Source organism: Pholcus phalangioides, unplaced genomic scaffold (assembly GCF_987345545.1).
Source record: "Pholcus phalangioides strain wild (caught in Gottingen) unplaced genomic scaffold, Ppha-v1.0 ptg000036l_1, whole genome shotgun sequence".
NCBI classification, from domain to species: Eukaryota; Metazoa; Arthropoda; class Arachnida; order Araneae; family Pholcidae; genus Pholcus; species Pholcus phalangioides.
Genome location: NW_028301623.1, coordinates 1,353,963 through 1,375,164, shown reverse-complemented (window position 1 = coordinate 1,375,164; position 21,202 = coordinate 1,353,963). Strand labels below are relative to the sequence as shown.

Here is a 21,202-nt window from a genome sequence, read left to right as displayed (position 1 = left end):
GAACTGTTTTTGATCGTTAAATTTCTTCATAAAAACATTATTGTGCAAATAAATGTTATGTTAGGTTGTTTGGCCTCAAGACCTGTAAGACCTTTCTATTATGTGGGCAATGGTGCTATTGGAAGAGCCGTAGCCAGAAATTTTTTGTGGGTTGGGGGAAGGGAACTGACAGTGCAGTACTTAGTCAAGATTCCACAATATATAAGTAAAATTCTGGCATTTAGGGGGATGACTGGCAGTGGGGGTGGAGCCAGAGGGTGCAGTGAGTGCTCGAGTACCTACAGTATTTTGTACCACTGATCTGAGCACCCCCAAAATTCATTTTGCATCCACGGTTTCGTAACTCTTCCGACGTATCTAATGGCTGGGCCACCAGATCACTATCTTAGATGGAAAAAAAAGAAGTCAGTCAACCATTTCGATGTTTCGTTTGTACACTGAGCACACATTTTATAAGAAGTGCGATAAATGACCAAAAGGTACAATAAAAAAATATTTTATTTTATTTTTAAATTTAAATGTACTTTTTTTTTCGTTCAATGTTGAGGCATTGTGTTTGATGAACACGTACAAACTTATTCATGTCCTGTCACATAAGTGTGAGGAATTGATAGATGAGCTGCACATTTTTTTTTTGTACGGAATGCTTAATCATAAGCAGTGGCTCAGCTTTTACAGCACAATACTTTTTTACTGGATTTTCACCCGTGGCCACTTAGTATATTCTAGAGCTACTGTATCGTCGCGTGGACATCATTCTGGGATCTCATCATGAACATCCAAGTTTGTACCTCACTGGCGGCAGAGTAGTGGTCTACCGAAGCTTGTTTTCTGTGGTTTTTCCACTTAATGAACGGTTACAGCAGCGGTTCTCATCCTTTTTGGGCGGAGCCCTTTTCAGTATATAAATTCTATGGCGGAGCCCTGTTTCACTCGAGGAGCACTTTTTGCATATAATTTTTATGGTAGAACCTTGTAGGCCTCTTATTTTTTATCTATCTATCAAAGTTACTGATTTGTTTTATTTTCCTCGAGTCACCGCGGTGCCCCTGGGAAGTGTACACGGAGCCCCAAGGGCTCCGCGGAGCACCGGTTGAGAATCGCTGGGTTACAGGTTTATCCTGCTTGAAAGTTCGAATTTACTCATGACCGGTCAACAATGTGTGTGATAACATGCTTATATTTATTTCCACTTCCAACTGTTTTTTTAAAAAATTCTTACTATAACCGATAAAATTAAAAAAAAAAACGAGTGCCACACAAGTGCCCTTGCCTTATTTATTTTTTAGAGCATTGCTCAGCGAAGCGATGAACAATGATATAAAAATGTATATATTTGTATAAGTACTGGTACTAACTGAAAATGATCGACTAAGCAATGAAATGTTGCAGAGATTGAATGCGTGGATTTAGGTATTGCAAATGAGCCGCATTCTCGATTTCACTGAACATTAGCATGGCATAGTTTGCGCAAAGCTAATAGAATTTCATACATGTTATGTACGCCTTACCACAAATGTGATGCGTATACGTTCCCATATGCTTTCTCTGTGTACGTTCGCCCAACTCTGGTTCACAAGTATGGGCTGATCCAGGCATAGTCTGGGTATAGTATTAGCAGGAGTATAATGTCTTCATGGGGCCTACATGATAAAATTCTGGCACACAATAATTTTCGAAAGTATGTAAATATGTAAGCTGTTACTTCCATCGAAATACTGAACCCCCCCCCCCTTCCCGAATATCACTTTGCACGCGGGAGGGGGGTCACAGTGTTTCGCAGTCAATGAGTTTTAATACAATGTGATATATTTTTTTTTTCATGCCAAAATAAAAGTGAATGCCAGTACATATCCAACAATCAAGCGATAAGAATTTATATAATAAGATAAAGACGTGTCTTTTAGGTGGGGCATTTCTTGCTGAAGAGCAGCCTTCTTTATACTTTCTAAAAATTCCTCTTCGTTTACAAAAGGATTAAGGCTTCTTTGAACTGACTATTCAAGAGCTCCCTGTCAAACGTCTGTATCTGCTAAGTTAATTGAAAACTGTCCCCTCCCGCCGAAGAGGCAGAAGCCATTTTGTCGTTTTCAACGCCCAGCGCCGTTGCGAGTACAATGGTCATTTTGTGGAGAAAGGAGAGGGGTGTATGCTAAGCCAGCTTAGTGATTCTTTATGGGGGGAAAGCAAGGCAGTATATTTACGGCCAGGACCATTTGGAAGTCAAAAAGTTCACACGTAAAAATACGGCCTGGACCGTTTGGAAGGCATCAACTTCACACGTACATATACGTGCAGGACCGTCAGTCGGTTAAGGGCTCATCCCCCCCGGGCTAGGTAGGACCTCCTAAAGGTCCTCCCCATTGGTATCAAGGTCCCTCTTAAAGGTTCCACAGCCCTAACGGAGTCTCCTAAAGTTCTCCAACCCCCCCCCCCCCCAATGGGTCTCATGGGGTCCTTAAGATCCATCTCTATCTCCCTTGCCCTGGTCACGGGCACTTGTCGCCAACTGGGTTATGCGTAAGGTGCGTCTAGTCTCCTCACCTGAAGCTAGAGTTCCAGAACATCGTGAAACGAGTCGAAGTAAGAAGAGTTCAAATTTCCCCCATAGCGCCAGCAAATAACGGTCCACCTGCTAATTCCACTAACACACTAACATCGCATGATGCCAACCAACTTGAGAAACGGGAAGCTGCTGAAGATGCCGGGGTCAGCTCATCGTGTCCCCACGGCGGGCTACTCGCCATCGCAATCTAATCTGTTTCCAGAGGTGTCTCTCGCGCTGTTCGAGTCTCCGGGAGCACAAGTGGACGTCGTGGACGAGGAGTCATTCACGGTCACAACGTTGCCGAACGCATTGTGGACGAGCGACTCCGGTGAGGGTGATGCTCCTACCAATAATTCTAGCGGCAGTGGGTCGACATCCCCGGGACGTCTGGCCATTGACCTCGAGGAAGACGACTGGCACATTGACGCAACGGCACAGGCCCAAACAAGCCGGGAGCCCAGTGGTGAAGCATGCAGCCAACCGCAGGAAGGAAGGGTGGTAGCGTCCCCCAGCAACAGTGGGTTTCGACTACACTTCACGGCAGAAGATTCCACGTGGGTAGATACTCCGCCCCCAGTTAAAGTGAACCATTCCAGTGAGCCACCCTCACCGAGGGTGAGTGAAGAGGAGATCGCGCTCCGCTCATCTGTGTCCTCATCTGAACGACCGTCACTGAATGACGACCTAGACAGGGACTTGTTCCTCTCTGCTGACTCATCGGCAGATGGCCTAGTGGAGAGCTCGATACTAGCCCCGGCCACAGTTCTAGAAGCGAACGTCCAAACTCCCAAGAACATTGGTGCAAGGGGAGAGAGCACCACGTCCCATCCGAGGCCCACAGGCACGACAGTGGAGAAGGAGAGCTCGTGTGATGAGCCTCTCCCAGCAAGTAGTGCGTCATCATCCAGCTCCCATAGCGACGTAGCCACCCAAACAGACAAACCAGCCCGCCGGAAGAGGAAGAAGGCAAAGAAGCGATGGCAGCGAAACACGCCAATACTCACGATTGCGGGGCCCTCGAGAGCAACTGACCAGTCTGCCCCATCTCAGTGTTCTGCGCTCCCGCTGGCTCACCGAACGAAGAGAGCCCTGCAAGGTCAGAACCAGCTCCCCATCCCGGAGAGTCAGGAATTGTTGAGCCCGTCAGCTCCCTCCGGAAATGGAATAGTGGTACCGGAGACTCAGGATACGCCAAGGACTCAACTGGTATCCCAACGAGCTAGGTCGACAGCTCCAGATACTGCGTCAGGACCCCAGACCCAGGCGTACAACATTCAGCAGTCAGGTGGTCGAATGACACAGGCCTCCAGTCCGTCCGAAGATCCGACCCCACTAAATCGAGACACGCTCTGCGTCCAAACGGTTGATGCGAGTCAGGAGGTGAGGGACTGTCACGGAATATCATCTCCGCCTGACCCTGAGGCTTCGACTCACCAAGGCCAGCCACAAGCAAGCGAGGCTAGTAGGCCAGACCCGGCACGTAGGTCGTCACGCGCGGCACCACCGACCTGTCCCTTGCGGAGTAGCAGAGCGTGTGAGGTGATCGGCAACACCTTCCATATGTCGTTTCCGGTCCCTCGGCCGCTGGCATGCCCGGAGGAAGGGTGCAGAAGAAAGTCCCAGGCAGTGACGTGGACAGCGATGAAGCAGTCGCTGTTGAGGCATCTTCTCGCCGAACACGGGATGGATATCGCCACCTCACGGTTCTGGTGCAACTCATGCAAAGGACCTGTAAAGAAAAGGTGTGTGCAGAACCACCCGTGCCTACGGAGCTGCCCACTCCTCGATCAAGCGGAGTCCGCACTTCAACACCGTTGCTCTGATTGTGTGGCGGCGTTCGCTACGAAAGATGGGCTGAAGAACCACCGGAGGCAGAAGCACGCGCGGACCCAAAGAGCCCTACCGCCCGACCGTACAGCGCCCCGGCCTCTGCCACCAGAAAGACAGAGTGCAAGTCCGGACACACGGGGGTCAGACAACCCGACCGGGGTTAGAACCCCGAACGCAGTTGCTCCCACGCAGCTAGCCGACCATACCAGGTCCTTACCGACAGCTCCGCCCTCGGGAGAGGGATCGATGTCGAGTGCTCAGGGCCACTACCAGCCTAGTTCGCCGCCGGAGAGTACGCCTCGGATGACAGCTGCAGCAGAGGAGCAGATAGCTGACGCCCCTGTAGACGAGAACGGGGTAGGGGAGTCTCAACCAGAGTCACGGCCTGACCCACAGAACGCGGACAGCCCGTCTGCCCCCTTTATTCCTCGGTTCAGAGAGGTGATTGCGAATCTGGACAACCACAGCTGGGATGCTTTTTCGGATTTGATGGAGGAGTTCACCAGCTTCGCCCAAAGCCACGTGAAGCTGCCGGACCTGCGGAGTGGTGCGGGCCCGAGGAGGGGAGTGAACCCTAACAACCACAGGGAGATTCAAAGGTTGTATCATCGGAACCGACGCCAGGCAGTGAGGAGAATTCTAGGAACAGACTCGAGCCGCTGCTCGCTTCCCCTCCGCACCATAATGGACAGGTTTCAGACGCAGAATATATTCGACAGCAGCTCTCTAGCCTCAGTCAGCCACCCACACCCTGCACCAGTTCCGGTAGATCTCGCCCCGTTCTCCCCAGAGGAGGTTCTCCTGAGGCTCAAGCGAGCAGAAAACTCGGCACCGGGCCCAGACAGGCTTACCTATAAGCATTGGTTGGGTGTTGACCCTGAAGCAAAGGCCCTGTGTTCCATTTTCAATGGTTGCCTGAAGGCGAGAAGAGTCCCGAATTCTTGGAAAAAATCCAGAACGGTACTAGTCCCGAAGGGTGGAAACCCGAGCCAGGTTGGCAACTGGAGGCCGATTGCCCTAACGGCAACCATATACAAGCTGTTTACTGGGTGCCTGAGTAGACGGCTCACCGCCTGGATCGAAGAACACGACGTCCTGTCACCATCCCAGAAAGGCTTCCTTCACAAGGACGGCGTGTTCGAAAATAACTACATCCTGGAGCAACGCACGCAATTGGCCAGAAGAACGAAGAAGGACATATGCTTCATGTCTATCGACATCGCCAACGCCTTTGGTTCTATTCCGCATCAGGCGATGTGGCACGTGATCACGCAGGCTGGGGTCGGTCTCCCGTTCTTGCAAATAGTGCAGGATATATACAACGGAGCGACCACTTGCTATGTCTCACGTACACAGCACACTCGCTTACGCTGACGACATCTTGTTGATCTCCAACAATCCAGCCACACTTCAGCAATACATCGACACCGCCCATGGGGTAGCAACGCAGCTGGGCCTCTCGATAAACCCTGAGAAATGCTTCTCGATGCATCTGGGTCACTCGCCAGCTGGTTGCAGGAATACGGTATTTACAATCAACGATCTTCCCGCTGCGGTCATCACGGACGGTTGTCAACGCAAATTCCTCGGCAAACCAGTGGGGTTCAAGTTGATACCAGATGATAGCTCGCTGGAGCGGTGTGTTCAAGTTGGAAAAGATCTCCTATCGTCTTGTCTCGCCCCCTGGCAAAGAATCGACGCACTAAAATCCTTCTTCTATCCGTCGATTCAATTCGCTCTAAGAACGGACCAGAGGCGGAAGGGCGACTGGCGTAAGGTGGACGAGACCCTTAGGCCAATGATAAAGGACACGCTTGCACTGCCAGCCAGAGCCGCGAATGCGTACCTTCACGGTGACTCGAAGAGCGGTCTATTTGGGATCCCGGAGCCGTCAATGGATGCCAGCATCGCCCAAATAGACGCCGCATTCAAGCTCCTGACCTCGAAGGATGTTATAGTCAGGGAAACAGCTTGGTCTGACCTGCGAAGTTTCGTGTCGGCTTGCCTAAGGAAGGAAGCCCCGACAATAGCGGAAATCAACGGCTTCCTGTCTAGAACGTCGGCAAGACAGACATCCCACCCTACGACCTCGGTTTGGTCAAGAGCGAGAATGGCATCTGATCACCTGAAGGTGGTGTGGGACCTCACCGAGGACCAACAGGTTGCAGTAGTAATCGACGATTCGACCATCTCGGAGAGGAGAGCGATGTTCAGGTCACTTCATCAGGTGGTCAGACGACGCCATAGAGCGGACCTTGCGGACATGCCCCACCAGGGAAAAACGTGGCACTGCTACGGAAAATCCAAGGCCTCCACGCACTTCCATAGAGAGGGCTCCTTCACACGATTTGCAGATTGGAGGTTTATACATCGGGCCCGTCTCGGGTTGGTGCCACTAAATGGCTACCGGCATGGAGGGAACCCAGCCGAGAAGAGATGCCGCAAATGTGGGTACCAACAGGAGACGCTCCCGCATGTGGTAGACCACTGCATGACCTACAGCCCTCTCTATACTGCCAGGCATGATAACGTGGTAGACAGAGTCAAGAAGGCAGCGAGAGGCAGATGGGAGGTCCTCGCCGAGAACCGCCCTGTCATGGGTTCCACCCTTCGTCCAGACCTCATCCTAAGAAAGGATAACTCTATCCTCGTGGTTGACGTCACTATTCCTTTCGAGAATGGCCCTGACGCCTTCACCATCGCAAGGCAAGCGAAAGAAGAGAAATACCGCCCACTCCTAAACCTCCTCAGGGAGAGGTACTCTGACGTCCGATTTGGTGCAATAGTGGTGGGTGCGCTAGGATCCTGGGATCCGCTGAACGACAGGCTGCTGTCGCGCCTATGCTCTCGCCAGTACTCTGCCTTGATGAGAAAGCTGGTGGTGAGCGATACGATAGCCGGAACCATGGACATTTATATAGAGTTTATCTCTGGGGTTCGACAGACGAGGGGAAGAACGCTACGCCACGCTCAAGACCAAGCCCAAACGCAGCGCCAAGGCTCCAACCAAGAAAGTTCGAGATCACAGTGAATCAGTCGAAGCCTCGAACTTCGATGAACTATGTGCAAAAAGGTCTAAGCATAAGTCATACAACACCGGAGAAGATCTTGCACCGGCAACGGTCGCGTCATAACCTCTACTTGAAGCCTTGTATACCCTTCGCATCTAATATTTGTAACCGCAACTAATGATCAACCGCTTTTTCCCACTTTCATTGTATATATTTAATTGTCATCTTATAGCATATGTTTTATACCAGCGCATTTGTATAGTCCCTTTGTCCGCATCACGCATGTTTGTATAGTTCACACCATTCATTGTCGCATCCTGTAAATATGTCACTACGTCCCACAACCTTTGTTATGTACAGCAGGTAATTCGCAACCTTCACATATTGTCCGCAACCATGTATGCTTTCCGAAATTGTTTCAATGTCCGCAAAATTCTGTAAATAATTCGACGCATAGCCATAACTTATGTTCATAAGAATCATTCCCTTGTACAGGGTTGAATAAGTCCCATATCGGGCCATGTTAGAAACCTAAAAGACTTAAATTCCCTTGGAAAGGATGAAAGTGAGTCCCATACCGGGCCATGTACGTATCTATCTTCAAAATATGAATAAATGTTTTTTAAATCTGTTCTTATCAGCTTAATATCTGGTACGTCTCCTACATAAGGACAAGATATTAAACTTATTTTTGGAACAGGGCGGAGTGCTTTCAGCTTGCTGAACCTCTGCCGCGGGTCCTCTCGATATTGCACTGCCTTCGAGTTGGGCCCATCCTCCCCCCTCTCTAGTGAGACCTATTAAGGGTCTCAACTCTCCCTGGGTTCTCGCGAGACCTCCTAAAGGTTCTCTTTCCCTGTGGGTTTGACTCACGTGGGACCTCTTAAAGGTCTCTTCCCCCGGGGTTGGTAACCGTGAGACCTCTTCAAGGTCTCACAATCCTGGGACTTCGCGTGGCCTCTTCAGGGCTCCTCTCGTCGGGCAGAGTCCGCCAAATTGTGGAGTTGGTGAACTTTTGACACTAGCTCCAGGGTTTTGCGAGGTCTGTCCACCGAGAGTTGGAGCTCCCAAGGGGACTAGTGGGATCTTCCCCCCCGGAATTTTAAGAGTCCCTTAAGGGCTCATCCCCCCCCGGGCTAGGTGAAACCTCCTTAAGGTCCTCCCCATTGGTAGCAAGGTCCCTCTTAAAGGTTCCACAGCCCCAATGGAGTCTCCTAAAGTTCTCCAGCCCCCACCAATGGGTCTAGCAAGGCTCTTAAAGCCTCTCTATCTCCCCTGCCCTGGTCACGGGCATTGGCTGCTGACTGGGTCGTGCGTAAGGCGTGCCTAAGCTGTCAGTCTGGATCTCGCCCTGAACGCCAATCGTCGAAGTGGTTCACGCAAAAGTAGGTAGTTGTTGATTGTTGCTAACAGTCCTAACACTAACCTGACTAACACCTAACCTACAACAATGCCAAGAAACCTACGCAGTGGGAAAATGCTGCGGACGCCAGGGTCTGCCCGTCGGATCAGCAATGATGGCCGTGTTGCTGAGGACTCTGAACTGTTCCCAGCATTCTATGCTCTGTTCGAATCTCCGGAGAAAGTGAGGACACACCTGGACTCTCCTGTGCCGCCTACGTCCGCCGAATCCAGCACAAGAGGCGACGCTGTCGGCGAAAGCGATAGCTCACTGAGCGTCGAATCGGTAGGTCGCCTGACCATCGATATGGACGCAGTGGACCCGATTAACAGCAGCGCATTCCAGTACTCACCGGATCGGGAAAACAACAGTGATAATGCCATCAAGGGAACGGAGGTACAAGAAGCGGAAAACAGCAGTTCCTTCAACCTACACTACACAGCGGATGAGACCACAGTGGTGAGCATGTCGCCTGCCTCAACCAAAGTGCGAACGCCGGATCGGTGTTCTGCGGTAAACGGAAAGAATGGTTCGCTCGAATCGCCAGGCGCTTCCCCGGAACCCGCGCGACCCGCTGCAGGCCTCGAACGAGACATGTTCCTGTCAGCTGACTCGTCGCTGGTAAGCGTGTCGGAGGAGTCGGTTCTCGCCGCGGTCACCATCTTGGAAGAGCCCTTCCATTCAAGTAGGAGCTTGACGCACAATCTGACGCCTGAGAACTCTACAGAAGAAAGTGACAACAGGACGAGATTGCGTGCCGGGCCCTCGCCTACCGGTGAGACATGTACGGATCCCTCACCAACCAGTGTCGCGTCGACGTCCCCTCTACACAGCGATGCTGCGACGCAAACAGACAGGCCACGCCGGCTCAGGAAGAAGAAGAGGAGGAAGTTGGGGAAGAGGTCCGCAGTGAGAGCTCCGGACCTCATAGTTGCGGGCACATCACGAATGCCGGAACCCCCTGCCCCATCGCAGTCGAGCGTGCTCCCGCTTGCCCACAGAACAAAGAAGGCGCTACAGACACAGGGCAACCTACCAGTTCCGAAGAGCCAGCCGGATCCGCAACCACCGCCGTCGCCAGGTACGAATACCGTGGTGCCGGAGACACCGGGGGCGTTCACAAGACAGTCGGATGAGAGCCGTGAGGAGGCCGAAGATCGGATACCACGGTTTCCCCCTGGGACGGTTTCGCAAGTCAATGCCGGCCGCCCTGCACTCCTGCCCACCCTGGTCGGGGACAGACCTCGCACCGGATCGCCAGAGCCCTGCTCGCGTGAGGGGATCGACAGCCAGGAGGCGGAGGTAAATGGAATCACCCTACCACCCCCCCGCCTCGGGGCCAACAACTCAACAAAGCAACAGGGGGCCTGGGGCGCAGGTACCGCGGCCGGCCTGTCCAATGCGGGATGGTCAGCCCTGCGAGATTATACGCAACGTATTTCACATGGCGTTCCCAGTGCCCCGGCCTTTGGCATGCCCGGAGGAGGGCTGTGACAAGAAGTTCCAGGCGGTAGCCTGGACGGCAATGAAACAGTCGCTTCTTCGTCACTTATTCGCGGACCACAGGATAGACATAGCGTCATCAAGGTTCTGGTGTTCCACGTGCAGGGGTGCGGTGAAAAAAAGGTGTGTACAGAACCACCCTTGCCTACGGGATCGCCCGCTCCTCTGCCAGACAGAAGCCGCGCTACAACACAGATGCAGTGAATGTGCAGCGGCATTCGCCAATCGAGAGGGTCTGAAAAACCACAGGCGGCAAAAACATCCGCGTAACGCCAGGCGATAGATACCAAGGACCGCTGACATCTCAACACCATGAGCAGCGGGGCGAAGTGCCAACAAGAGCGACCCTACAACCACAGCTGGCTGCTCGAGCCAACGTGAACAGTGTGCGACCAGCAGTGCCCGCAGCGGTGCCAAACCCATCTGCCATAGGTCCATCTAGCGACGCGGTCGGCCACTTCACGCCGTCGCCGAGTCAACCGGCGGAGTACCGCCCATCGTGGTGGACGACCCGGACGACCAGCTCACAGAGGGGCCAATAGCGGGGGAGACAGGTGGAGGTTTGCAGCCGCCCCCAACGGTCGACCCACAGGAGGAGAACTCGCCGTCCGCCCCATTCATTCCTGTCCTGCAGGAAGCTGTAGCGAGATTGAACAACTTGAACTGGCATTCCTTCGCGGACCTGGTGGAGGAGTTTACGGTGTTCGCACAGAACCATGTGAAGCTGCCCGAGGTTCGGAGCCGCGCGGGCCCAAGTAGGGCGATAAATCCCAACAACCACCGGGATATCCAGATGCTGTACCACAGGAATCGTCGCCAAGCCGTCAAGAAGATCCTGGGGGCTGACTCTGCGCGCTGTACTCTCCTACTCCAGGTAATTGTCGACAAATTCCAGTCGCAGAGGGCGTTTGATGGAGACTCGCTCGCGTCCATTGACCACCCGAACCCAGCGCCGACGGATCTCAACCCGTTCACAGCGGAAGAAGTGCTCCTAAGGCTAAAAAGGGCTGAGAACTCAGCACCCGGGCCGGACAGGCTAACATATAGGCACTGGCGGGGAGTTGACCCAGACGCAAAGGCCCTAACAGCAATATTCAACGGCTGTTTGAGGGCGCGGAGGATCCCAGACATCTGGAAAAAATCACGCACAATATTGGTGCCAAAGGGAGGGGATCCGAACCAGATTAGTAATTGGAGACCGATCGCGCTGACGGCGATGATCTATAAGCTGTTTACAGGATGCATAGGGAGAAGATTGACCGCTTGGATGGAGGAGCACAACATCCTATCGCCGTCCCAGAAGGGATTCCTCCACCAGGACGGGGTCTTCGAAAATAACTTCATCCTCGAGCAGCGGACTCAGCTGGCGAGAAGGTCGAAGAAAGAAATATGCTACATGTCGCTCGATGTGTCCAATGCTTTCGGCTCGATCCCGCACAGTACAATGTGGAACATGATAGAGAAGGCCGGTGCCGGCACGCCGTTCCTGCAATTAGTGAAGAATATTTGTGCAGGCGCTGCAACAAGCTACATCTCAGACGGGGGTAACTCGGATCTCCCGATGTCCCAAGGCGTGCGACAGGGGTGTCCACTAAGCGGTCCCCTCTTCAATCTAACGGTAGACCCCATCCTCCGGGCAGTGCAGCGTGATGATCCCGTGATGACAACACTCTGGCCTACGCTGACGATATACTACTACTAGCGGATAGCCCCTCAGCCTTGCAACAGCACACCGACACTGCATGCAGGGTAGCGGCGCAGCTAGGCTTGGCGATGAATCCAAGCAAGTGCTTCGCACTACATCTGGGTCACTCACCGGCCGGGTGCAGGAACACGGTCTTCACGGTCAATGGTCAGCCCGCTACCACACTCACGGATGGCTGCCACCGTAAGTTTCTGGGGAAGCCGGTGGGCTTCAAGCTTCTCCCAGACGGGAGCTCGCTGGACCAATGCATACAGGTTGGGAAGGACCTACTGTCATCGTGCCTCGCTCCCTGGCAGAGGATCGACGCGGTGAAGTCGTTCTTTTTCCCATCGATCCAGTTTGCCCTCAGGACGGACCAGAGAAGGAAAGTTGATGAGTCACTCCGCCCGTTGGTAAAGAGCACACTCTCTCTCCCTGCGCGAGCGGCAAATGCGTACTTGCATGGGGACGCAAAGAAGGGCCTCTTCGGAATACCGCAAGCGTCAATCGATGCCAACATCGCGGAAATCGATGCGGCCTTCAAGTTGCTTACGTCAAAGGATGACATAGTAAGGTCTGCAGCGTGGGAGGACCTACGAAGTTTCGTGGCATCATGTCTGAGGAAGGAGTCGCCGTCCATAGCTGAAATTAACGGCTACTTATTCAGGTCTTCGGCGAGGCAGATATCCCAGCCAACTACGTCAGTGTGGTCCAGGGCAAGGATGGCCTCCGATCACCTGAAGTTGGAATGGGATCTAACAGAGGATCAACAAGTGGCGGTGAAGATAGACGACACGACGGTATCCGACAGAAGGGCGATATTTAGATCACTCCACGAAGTGGTCAGGCAACGCCACACCGACGAATTAGCCTCCATGCCACACCAAGGCAAGACGTGGCATTGCTACGGGAAGGCAAGGCCGTCGTCTCACTTCCACCGAGAAGGGTCGTTTACCCGCTTCGCGGACTGGAGGTTCGTGCATAGGGCCCGCCTCGGGCTGGTGCCCCTCAACGGTTACAGGCACGGGGGAGATCCGTCGGAGAAGAGGTGCCGGAAATGTGGGTACCAGCTAGAGACGCTCCCACATGTAGTGGACTACTGCATGGCCTTCAGTCCGCTTCTAACGGCAAGACATAACAACATTGTGGAGAGGGTCAAGAAAGCGGCTAGTGGCAGGTCCTGGCGGAGAACCAGCCGATCATGGGTTCCACGCTCCGTCCAGACCTCATCCTCCGAAAGGACAACTCCATCCTGGTGTTAGATGTGACAGTGCCATTTGAGAACGGCCCGGACGCCTTTTCCGTGGCAAGACAGGAGAAGGAGAAAAAGTACCGCCCCATCGTAAACCTTCTAAAGGAGCGAAACTCCGACGTTCGTTTTGGTGCCATCGTCGTGGGAGCGCTTGGGTCCTGGGACCCATCCAATGACCGGCTGATAGCCCGCCTGTGCTCACGCCAATACTCTAACCTCATGAAAAAACTGGTGGTGAGTGACACAATCGCGGCTACAAGGGACATCTACGTAGAATTCATCTCTGGAGTGCGTCAGTCAGCTGGAAGGACCATTCAAACCGTTTCACCACCGTCTCCAAGCTCCCGGTCCAGCCCCACAGTCGTCAAATGCGGTTCAACGATAGTCGCGATAAATCGAGTCATGCCCTCCAGAGCCACCCTCCGGAAAGGACAGAGACTACTAGGACACAGACACTGGTCATCGACAAACGTGTGGACATTGAAGACGCTACAGCCAACCTCTCCCCCCCCCCTGTATACAATGTTCCCCCTCGATAACGTACGCCGCAACTAACTCCCATGTATATAATGTTCCCCCCGCTTTTATGCTTGTACAGAATGTGTCGCAAAATGATCTCCCATGTATGTTATTTCCCTTGTCTAATCTCAATGTTCAGTACGCAACCCTGCTAAGGTACAGAAATGATCCGCAATATGTGCTTGTAATGTAATTGTCTCGCAAACCAATCCCCTGTAAAAAACTTCACGCAAAATGTTGATGTATCTGCTGTACCCCTTGAATGTATAGAATATATCGCAAATATGTACGGAATGTGACGCAACTAAATATGTATAGAATGTACCGTCATCCGACTGATTCTCTGGAACCAAAGCCTGTCTGTATGATATCTAATACCCTTGTACAAGATGAAGTTAAGTCCCATATCGGGCAGTGTAGATAATTTTCTCAAAACATGAATAAATGCTTTTTATACTCTGTTCTTATCAGCTTAATATCTGGTACGTCTCCTACATGGGGACAAGATATTAAACTTATTTTTGGAACAGGGCGGAGTGCTTTCAGCTTGCTGAACCTCTGCCGCGGGTCCTCTCGATATTGCACTACCTTCGAGTTGGGCCCATCCTCTTGAAATCAAGTAGACTCTGTGTTTTATTCATAATTTCGCAATAATCACTCTTTGTCGGGGCGAAAACGACAAATTTGAAAGCGGTCGACGGGAAATTAAGGCCCGGCACACGACCCCTGGGACTTAGTTTTTTATTAAGGAGACGACGTGGATGGCACGTCCTTGTGAGGACGGGTCCACGCCGGTCGTTTCCTCGTTGTGCTATGCGCTTCCGAAATGCTGCCGCGGGTCCCCTGGACGTTTCTCCCGTTCCTGGGTGCCCCCCCCCCTTCTCGATCGAGAATGCAAGTAGATATTGGTCTCGCGTCGACATCTAGCGGTAGAACGTGCAACCTGAACGGAACGGCGCCCCAGGAACGTCGCACCTGAGACCAACATCTGGTCGACAAGAAGTCGTCTCGTCTTCAAAATACGAACGACGCTGCGCGTCAGACCCCAGCCAGGACATTAATTATAGTTAATTGTGATCAAATTTTAATTCGCGTCTATCCCGTTATCGCTTCTCGGCCTTTTGGCTAAGATCAAAGTGTAGTAGTGGTGATTGCCTAGGATCTTGCCAGGAGAAGAGGTATCTGCCAGCGAAGTTCGACGGTGCTCCAGCCAACATCTGATGTGCCACGCCCCATCGATGTCGTGCCGCGGGTCCTCTACCATCCGAAGACAAGCTGATTCCTGCTCCACAACGATGTCCGGCTAAAGGAAGAAGATTCCACGTGGGTAGATACTCCGCCCCCAGTTAAAGTGAACCATTCCAGTGAGCCACCCTCACCGAGGGTGAGTGAAGAGAAGATCGCGCTCCGCTCATCTGTGTCCTCATCTGAACGACCGTCACTGAATGACGACCTAGACAGAGACTTGTTCCTCTCTGCTGACTCATCGGCAGATGGCCTAGTGGAGAGCTCGATACTAGCCCCGGCCACAGTTCTTGAGGTGAACGTCCATACTCCCAAGAGCATTGGTGCAAGGGGAGAGAGCACCACGTCCCATCCGAGGCCGACAGACGCGACAGTGGAGAAGGAGAACTCGTGTGATGAGCTTCTCCCAGCAAGTAGTGCGTCATCATCCAGTTCCCATAGCGACGTAGCCACCCAAACAGACAAACCAGCCCGCCGGAAGAGGAAGAAGGCAAAGAAGCGACGGCAGCGAAACACGCCAATACTCACGATTGCGGGGCCCTCAAGAGCAACTGACCAGGCTGCCCCATCTCAGTGTTCTGCGCTCCCGCTGGCTCACCGCACGAAGAGAGCCATGCAAGGTCAGAACCAGCTCCCCATCCCGGAGAGTCAGGAATTGTTGAGCCCTTCAGCTCCCTCCGGAAATGGAATAGTGGTACCGGAGACCCTGGGGGTGAACTATCTCTGCGGTCCTTAGCCGAAAAAAAGTAGTTAAGCCCCGATTTGTCCTTAGATGGCCAGTAGTTCGACTTTTCGATACTATCTCTAAGCTAAGGACTTTTTTTTAGTAGTTACTTAGGACCGCTGCTAAGGACTGCCTAGCACCAGTCCTAAAGCAGCAAGAAAAGTAGTTCACGGCGGCCATCTTGGAAAAGAGGAAATTTTGCCTCTGGCCGCGAGCTCTCGCTGTGATATTTAGCGATGAAATATGCTGTTTTTTTTCGAATTGAAAAATTTTTTACGATAATAATGACAGATAAAACTTGGATTATATCTTCGGTGTCATCAAAGTTGAAGTGATTCATCGTTATATCCTCAAAAACCTGCTGTAGTATACATACGTGTATGTTGACATCGGCGATCGAAGCCACGACGAAGTGCTAGCATGTTCATTACTGAGGTAAGAATTATTTTATTGCTATCGAACTATATAAGAAGAGTGTTAGAGATATTATTAATATTTTTTTGCTCGGTAAATGCGTTATTTAAAAATATAAATGGACATAATGTCACGCAATCAATAGGGCAGTGGATCCCACTTGGTAATGCTGGAAAAATATCAAATAGCCCATGTATATTTTGGGTTGTATTGAAAATATTTACATGGCGAATGAAAGATGAATCTTCTATTACGATAATATCAGATTGAAATTTTACATTCTATGTTTTTTGCTACATTAATTTTTTTTAATGAAAAATTATGTCTAAATGAATTGAGCACATGCGTAAATAAATAATAACAAATACAATTCATTGATAATAAATTATAGCACCTAAATGGCAAAAATTTTAATTAATTTTTTTGTGATGAGTAATGGTGAAATTTAAATAAAGCATGGTAAAAATTGGCAGTAATGTTAAATATTAAATTTTGTAAAACTCGTGCACTAAATTTAGTGTAAAGGATTAAAATATAGATTTGATATTTTGAACTGTTCAAATGAACAATATTGTAATACTTAGTGAAAGTTAAATTTTCAGAAAAAAATCATATGCTACTACTTTAAAAATTGCACTCTGTAACTCGCTCTGAGATTAATATTTAATAAGGAATCATTATATTGTTTTGTTGATATAAAAAATGAAGTTCGTACAATAGGACTAAAAAACAAAGTTTTAATTTCACGCACAGTTTTTAGTGTTGAGGTATATATATATTATAATGAAAGGAAGCAGATTAGTGTTTGAAACATATTACTACTTCAGTATTTGGGTTATGGCCTTGCTGTGTGTGTTCAAATTTAATTTTTTGCCAAAAATTGTTTTTGATTTTGTGTGTATGGGTAACGACAGAAAAAAAATTTCCATGTCGAATACTTAAGAACTTTAAAATATAACATTTTGAGATGTTGTGGAACTGAAACTTTTAACATTTAAACTTTTAACAAGCATTTATTTTTTAACGATGTTGTTAGTAAACAGCTGATATATATATATATTGTATATACATTTGTGAGACTTTTCTAACTCTTGGAAAATTTTGTTTCCCAGGAAATTGGCTGTAGGTAGCTACGAAGTTATGTGAAGGTTTTCAAAGTTATCAAACAATTATACCAGAGCAAACAAAGGTAATTTTAATTCTTTGTATTTGACTTTGAGCAACAGTTTCCATTATTATTTTCATGTAAAATAAAATATTTCCATGCATGATTTAATGACATAAATTTTAACATTGTGTCGCTTCATTTTCACTGATTTCATTTGTATCAACAACCCTAGTGGAACAAATACAGTCGAACTCCCGATTTAATGCCACCATCCCACCCAAATAATTTTGGCGTTATATTAGATCGCAGACATAATAGCGTTTCGGAGAGGCTGTATTACATAAATTCACACGTTTATTAAGAAATGTATTTCAGTGTCTCATTTATGTTGCATGATGAATAAAATAACCTATTTTATACACATTCAATTTTAAGTTGAGAAAATTCATAAAAATTGTAAACTGTAAAATCACTTGAATATTTCTCAATATAAAACTTAACAGAAACATACTTCCCTCTGAAATTATTGTAATTTCAGCGACACATTTTATATGTGCAAAAACAAAATAAGCAAGGGGGAAAGGTGGCATTGTTTTTAGTTCATACCATATTGGTTTCTCTCGAGAAATATCTTGCTATGAGTAATTATCTTTATAATAATTTTTTCAGATACTATTGAAAGAACAACTCTTTTGGACATAATTGAATTGAGCAAATTAAGATAGATTTCTTAATGGCTACCTGTACCACTCAAAATTTGACCAGTGCAAGTAAAAACATGTATACTGTTGAAAAACCTGTCTTGGCTATATAAATGAGAGGGAGGGCATTAAAAAAAACCTTTAGAAGCTTTGCTAACTGAAAAGCAATATTAATTCTTTGAAAAACGTGTTATATTTACTGATGAGCAAATTTTGTGAATGGAAATATTAAAACAATATGTTTGACGACAAATAATATTATACTTTTTAACTAGTAAGACCATACAACACTGCAAAATTTCTATGTTAATTTAAATAGGGTCCACAAGAGGTTGCTAAGGATGTGTTTTAGAGCGAAGCTGAAAGTAAAGTGAAAATTTGAAGTTAGCTGCGTGCCAATAGGTTTTTTCACTTCATCTGTCTGACCAAAATTTTAGGGTAGAACCATGGCTCGAAAAATTGGAAAACATTTTAGGTGCCGGCCAAATTTCTTGGCAGCCAAGCATATTTTTAGGAGAAATAATCCAAAGTAAAAACAAATTATATTCAACTTTTTTAGCACTTGGTGATGATCTTCACATATCGGAAGATGCAGACATAAACTCCAAATATTTTGTGATCTGCATAGAAAATTTTAGGTGTCAGTATGATTTTCTTTTTTGCAATGTTGGCTCCTAAGATTTGTGAAGCCCTAGGTAAAAAGATCTAGACATGAACAAGTGCATCTGTGTGCAATGCCAGGCCTCCCTTGTAAAACACAGTTGATGCATTTTGGATCCTACTGTGATAAAATGGTGGCGAGTCAACAAAGTGCTATTGTGCACGAATTATCTCTACTTATGCAAATAAAGACTTATAATTTGAAATCAAATATACAGTACATTTAAAGATTGATAAGCATAATAAAGGTGTTTTTTTCTTCCTCTTTCTAATTTCAGGTAAATCAACATTTGAAGATGCAAATGAAAATTAATGAATCTCAAAAAATTATATTCTTGAAGGATGCGATTTCTAAGAAAAGTACAACAAATAAATTGTGATTATGATAACTTTCTATGAATATATGTTTGAAATAAAATGTTTTTGTATGACAAATCATGTGTGCAAGTTGTTATTCAATTCATGTTTCTATTAATCAACTTCAATCAATCATTCATCTTCTAATCAACTGAAATGAAATATACGATCAAATGAAAGTTATCAGGTGAAGTTATTTGTTGGAAGCTAAATATGAAACAGATAAATTGATGAAAGATCTTTAATATAGAAGTATATATCTTTTAAATATTGAAGTATTCACTTGCATTAACAGGTAAGTGCTCATTCATAGAGAATCATGTTCTGATAATATTTTTTAATACTGAGGAGAAACCCATAGTTTAAAATACAGAACTACAATACGCAGCAAGGCAGTTAATTCTTTTAATTATAAATTATCAATAATTTATTATTTTAATTGCTCCAGAAAGAATTTGCAATTCGTTGTTTCAATGAATTTAAAAGGAATAAAAATGGATAATAAAAAATCATTTAACAAATTGGTTTTTAAAAAAAAGTAGCACTCAATATTAAAAACAGTATTCAGCTGGGGCCTCAAGTACGGCTCCCGAGGTGAATAGGGGGCCCAAAAATCTATAATTATTTTGCATAATAACCCTTTCAAGAAGAGCCCCCCCCCCAAAAAAAAAAGGGAAAGTCTGCCCCGAAAAGGCACATTACGGCCATAGGCTCAACTAGTGCCGGTAACCTTAATTTAAAATCTTACATTTGGTTGTAAGAATTTTTTTTTCAAATTTTGATTTCATCAGTATGCGACCCGCTTATATGCAGCTGGGGTCCCATATACTCGCTTCTTCAAGCATCCAAAAGTGGGGTCCATGAGCTCGGACAAGAAAAATACTTTGACTATTATTATATACTGAATCTTATTCTAAAAAAAAAGTCCCAAGATGAAAAATGCAACGTCCTCATACGGTTACAAAATAATTAAACTAGCCAGCGATATTAGAGAAAAAAAAATTGCAAAACACAGGTGACAAAAAAATGTATGGCGAGTCCTTCGGAAAAAAAAAGTTTGTTTACAACATGTTTGTTTGTAAACATGAAATCGCTGCCACAACCCACTGCGGAAAAACGATTGTTAAATAATTAGTAGTAGTTGTAGGCTTCAAACGGCATCCCGATTGGTTAGAGATCTGTTACTCTCGAAACCAAAAATTTTCTCCCCCTCTAACTCTAACTACTGTTTCACGTCACGTGACCTTAAGGACTAGTAGTACATAGTACCTCTTAACTACTAGTAGTTGAAGCGGTCCTTAGCTTCAGTCCTCCGACCGGTAGTTCATTAGGACTAGTAGTTACTAAGGACTGCAGAGATAGTTCACCCCCAGGGTACGCCAAGGACTCGACTGGTATCCCAACGAGGTAGGTCGACAGCTCCAGATGCTGCGTCAGGGCCAGAACCCCAGACCCAGGCGTACAACATACAGCAGTCAGGTGGTCGAATGGCACAGGTCTCCAGTCCGTCCGAGGGTCCGGCCCCACTAAATCGAGACACGCCCTGCGTCCAAACGGTTGATGCGAGTCAGGTGGGGAGGGTCTGTCACGGAATATCACCATCTCCGCCTGGCCCTGAGGCTTCGACTCATCAAGGCCAGCCACAAGCAAGCGAGGCTAGTAGGCCAGACCCAGCACGTAGGTCGTCACGCGTGGCACCACCGACCTGTCCCTTGCGGAGTAGCAGAGCGTGTGAGGTGATCGGCAACACCTTCCATATGTCGTTTCCGGTCCCTCGGCCGCTGGCATGCCCGGAGGAGGGCTGTAGGAAAAGATTCCAAGCAACAACGTGGACGGCAATAAAGCAGTCCTTGCTCCGACACCTCTACGCGGACCGCCGCATTGACATTGCCACCTCTCGGTTTTGGTGCAGCGAATGTTCAGGTGCTGTGAAAAAGTGATGTGTCAAGAACCATCAGTGTCTACCAAGCCGCCCACTGCTGAATCATACTGAAGCCGCTCTGAACCACAGATGTAGCGAATGTGAGGCAGCGTTCGCGTCAATTGACGGGCTGAGAAACCATAGGCGTCAAAAGCACAACAGGAGGATCATGGTCAACCGAAGACCCCCCGTGCCAGGTCAGCAAGCCCATCGTGCCACGGCGCATAACGGAGGGGCTCACTCGCCCGTTAATCCTCCCAGCGGAAGTGGCGGACAAGGCGAGACAGTCCCGGAGGCCGTAGTTAGCATGGCCCCTCGCAACG

The 21,202-nt window shown here is 48.4% G+C and overlaps 1 protein-coding gene, 1 long non-coding RNA gene and 2 other non-coding genes across 4 annotated transcripts; all 4 read left to right on the top strand.

The window, feature by feature from the left end:
* Positions 1-7,983: 7,983 nt before the first annotated feature.
* LOC149066038 (U2 spliceosomal RNA) lies at positions 7,984-8,169 on the top strand. The gene has a single exon (XR_016195545.1). It is a non-coding gene; the product is annotated as a U2 spliceosomal RNA (small nuclear RNA).
* A 3,898-nt stretch (positions 8,170-12,067) lies between these two features.
* LOC149066037 (uncharacterized) lies at positions 12,068-13,240 on the top strand. Its single transcript, XM_089253293.1, has one exon. It carries the CDS (start codon positions 12,068-12,070, stop codon positions 13,238-13,240), a length of 1,173 nt encoding a protein of 390 aa, XP_089109419.1.
* Positions 13,241-14,169: 929 nt separating this feature from the next.
* LOC149066036 (U2 spliceosomal RNA) lies at positions 14,170-14,359 on the top strand. Its single transcript, XR_016195543.1, has one exon. It is a non-coding gene; the product is annotated as a U2 spliceosomal RNA (small nuclear RNA).
* Positions 14,360-15,706: 1,347 nt separating this feature from the next.
* LOC149066035 (uncharacterized) lies at positions 15,707-19,351 on the top strand. The gene is made up of 3 exons (XR_016195457.1): positions 15,707-16,153; positions 17,245-17,321; positions 18,880-19,351. It is a non-coding gene; the product is annotated as an uncharacterized LOC149066035 (long non-coding RNA).
* The last annotated feature ends 1,851 nt before the right edge of the window (positions 19,352-21,202 follow it).

Bases quoted from the DNA above. Each gene is read 5' to 3' on its own strand.
- LOC149066037 (XM_089253293.1), top strand. From the start codon at position 12,068: ATGAATCCAAGCAAGTGCTTCGCACTACATCTGGGTCACTCACCGGCC.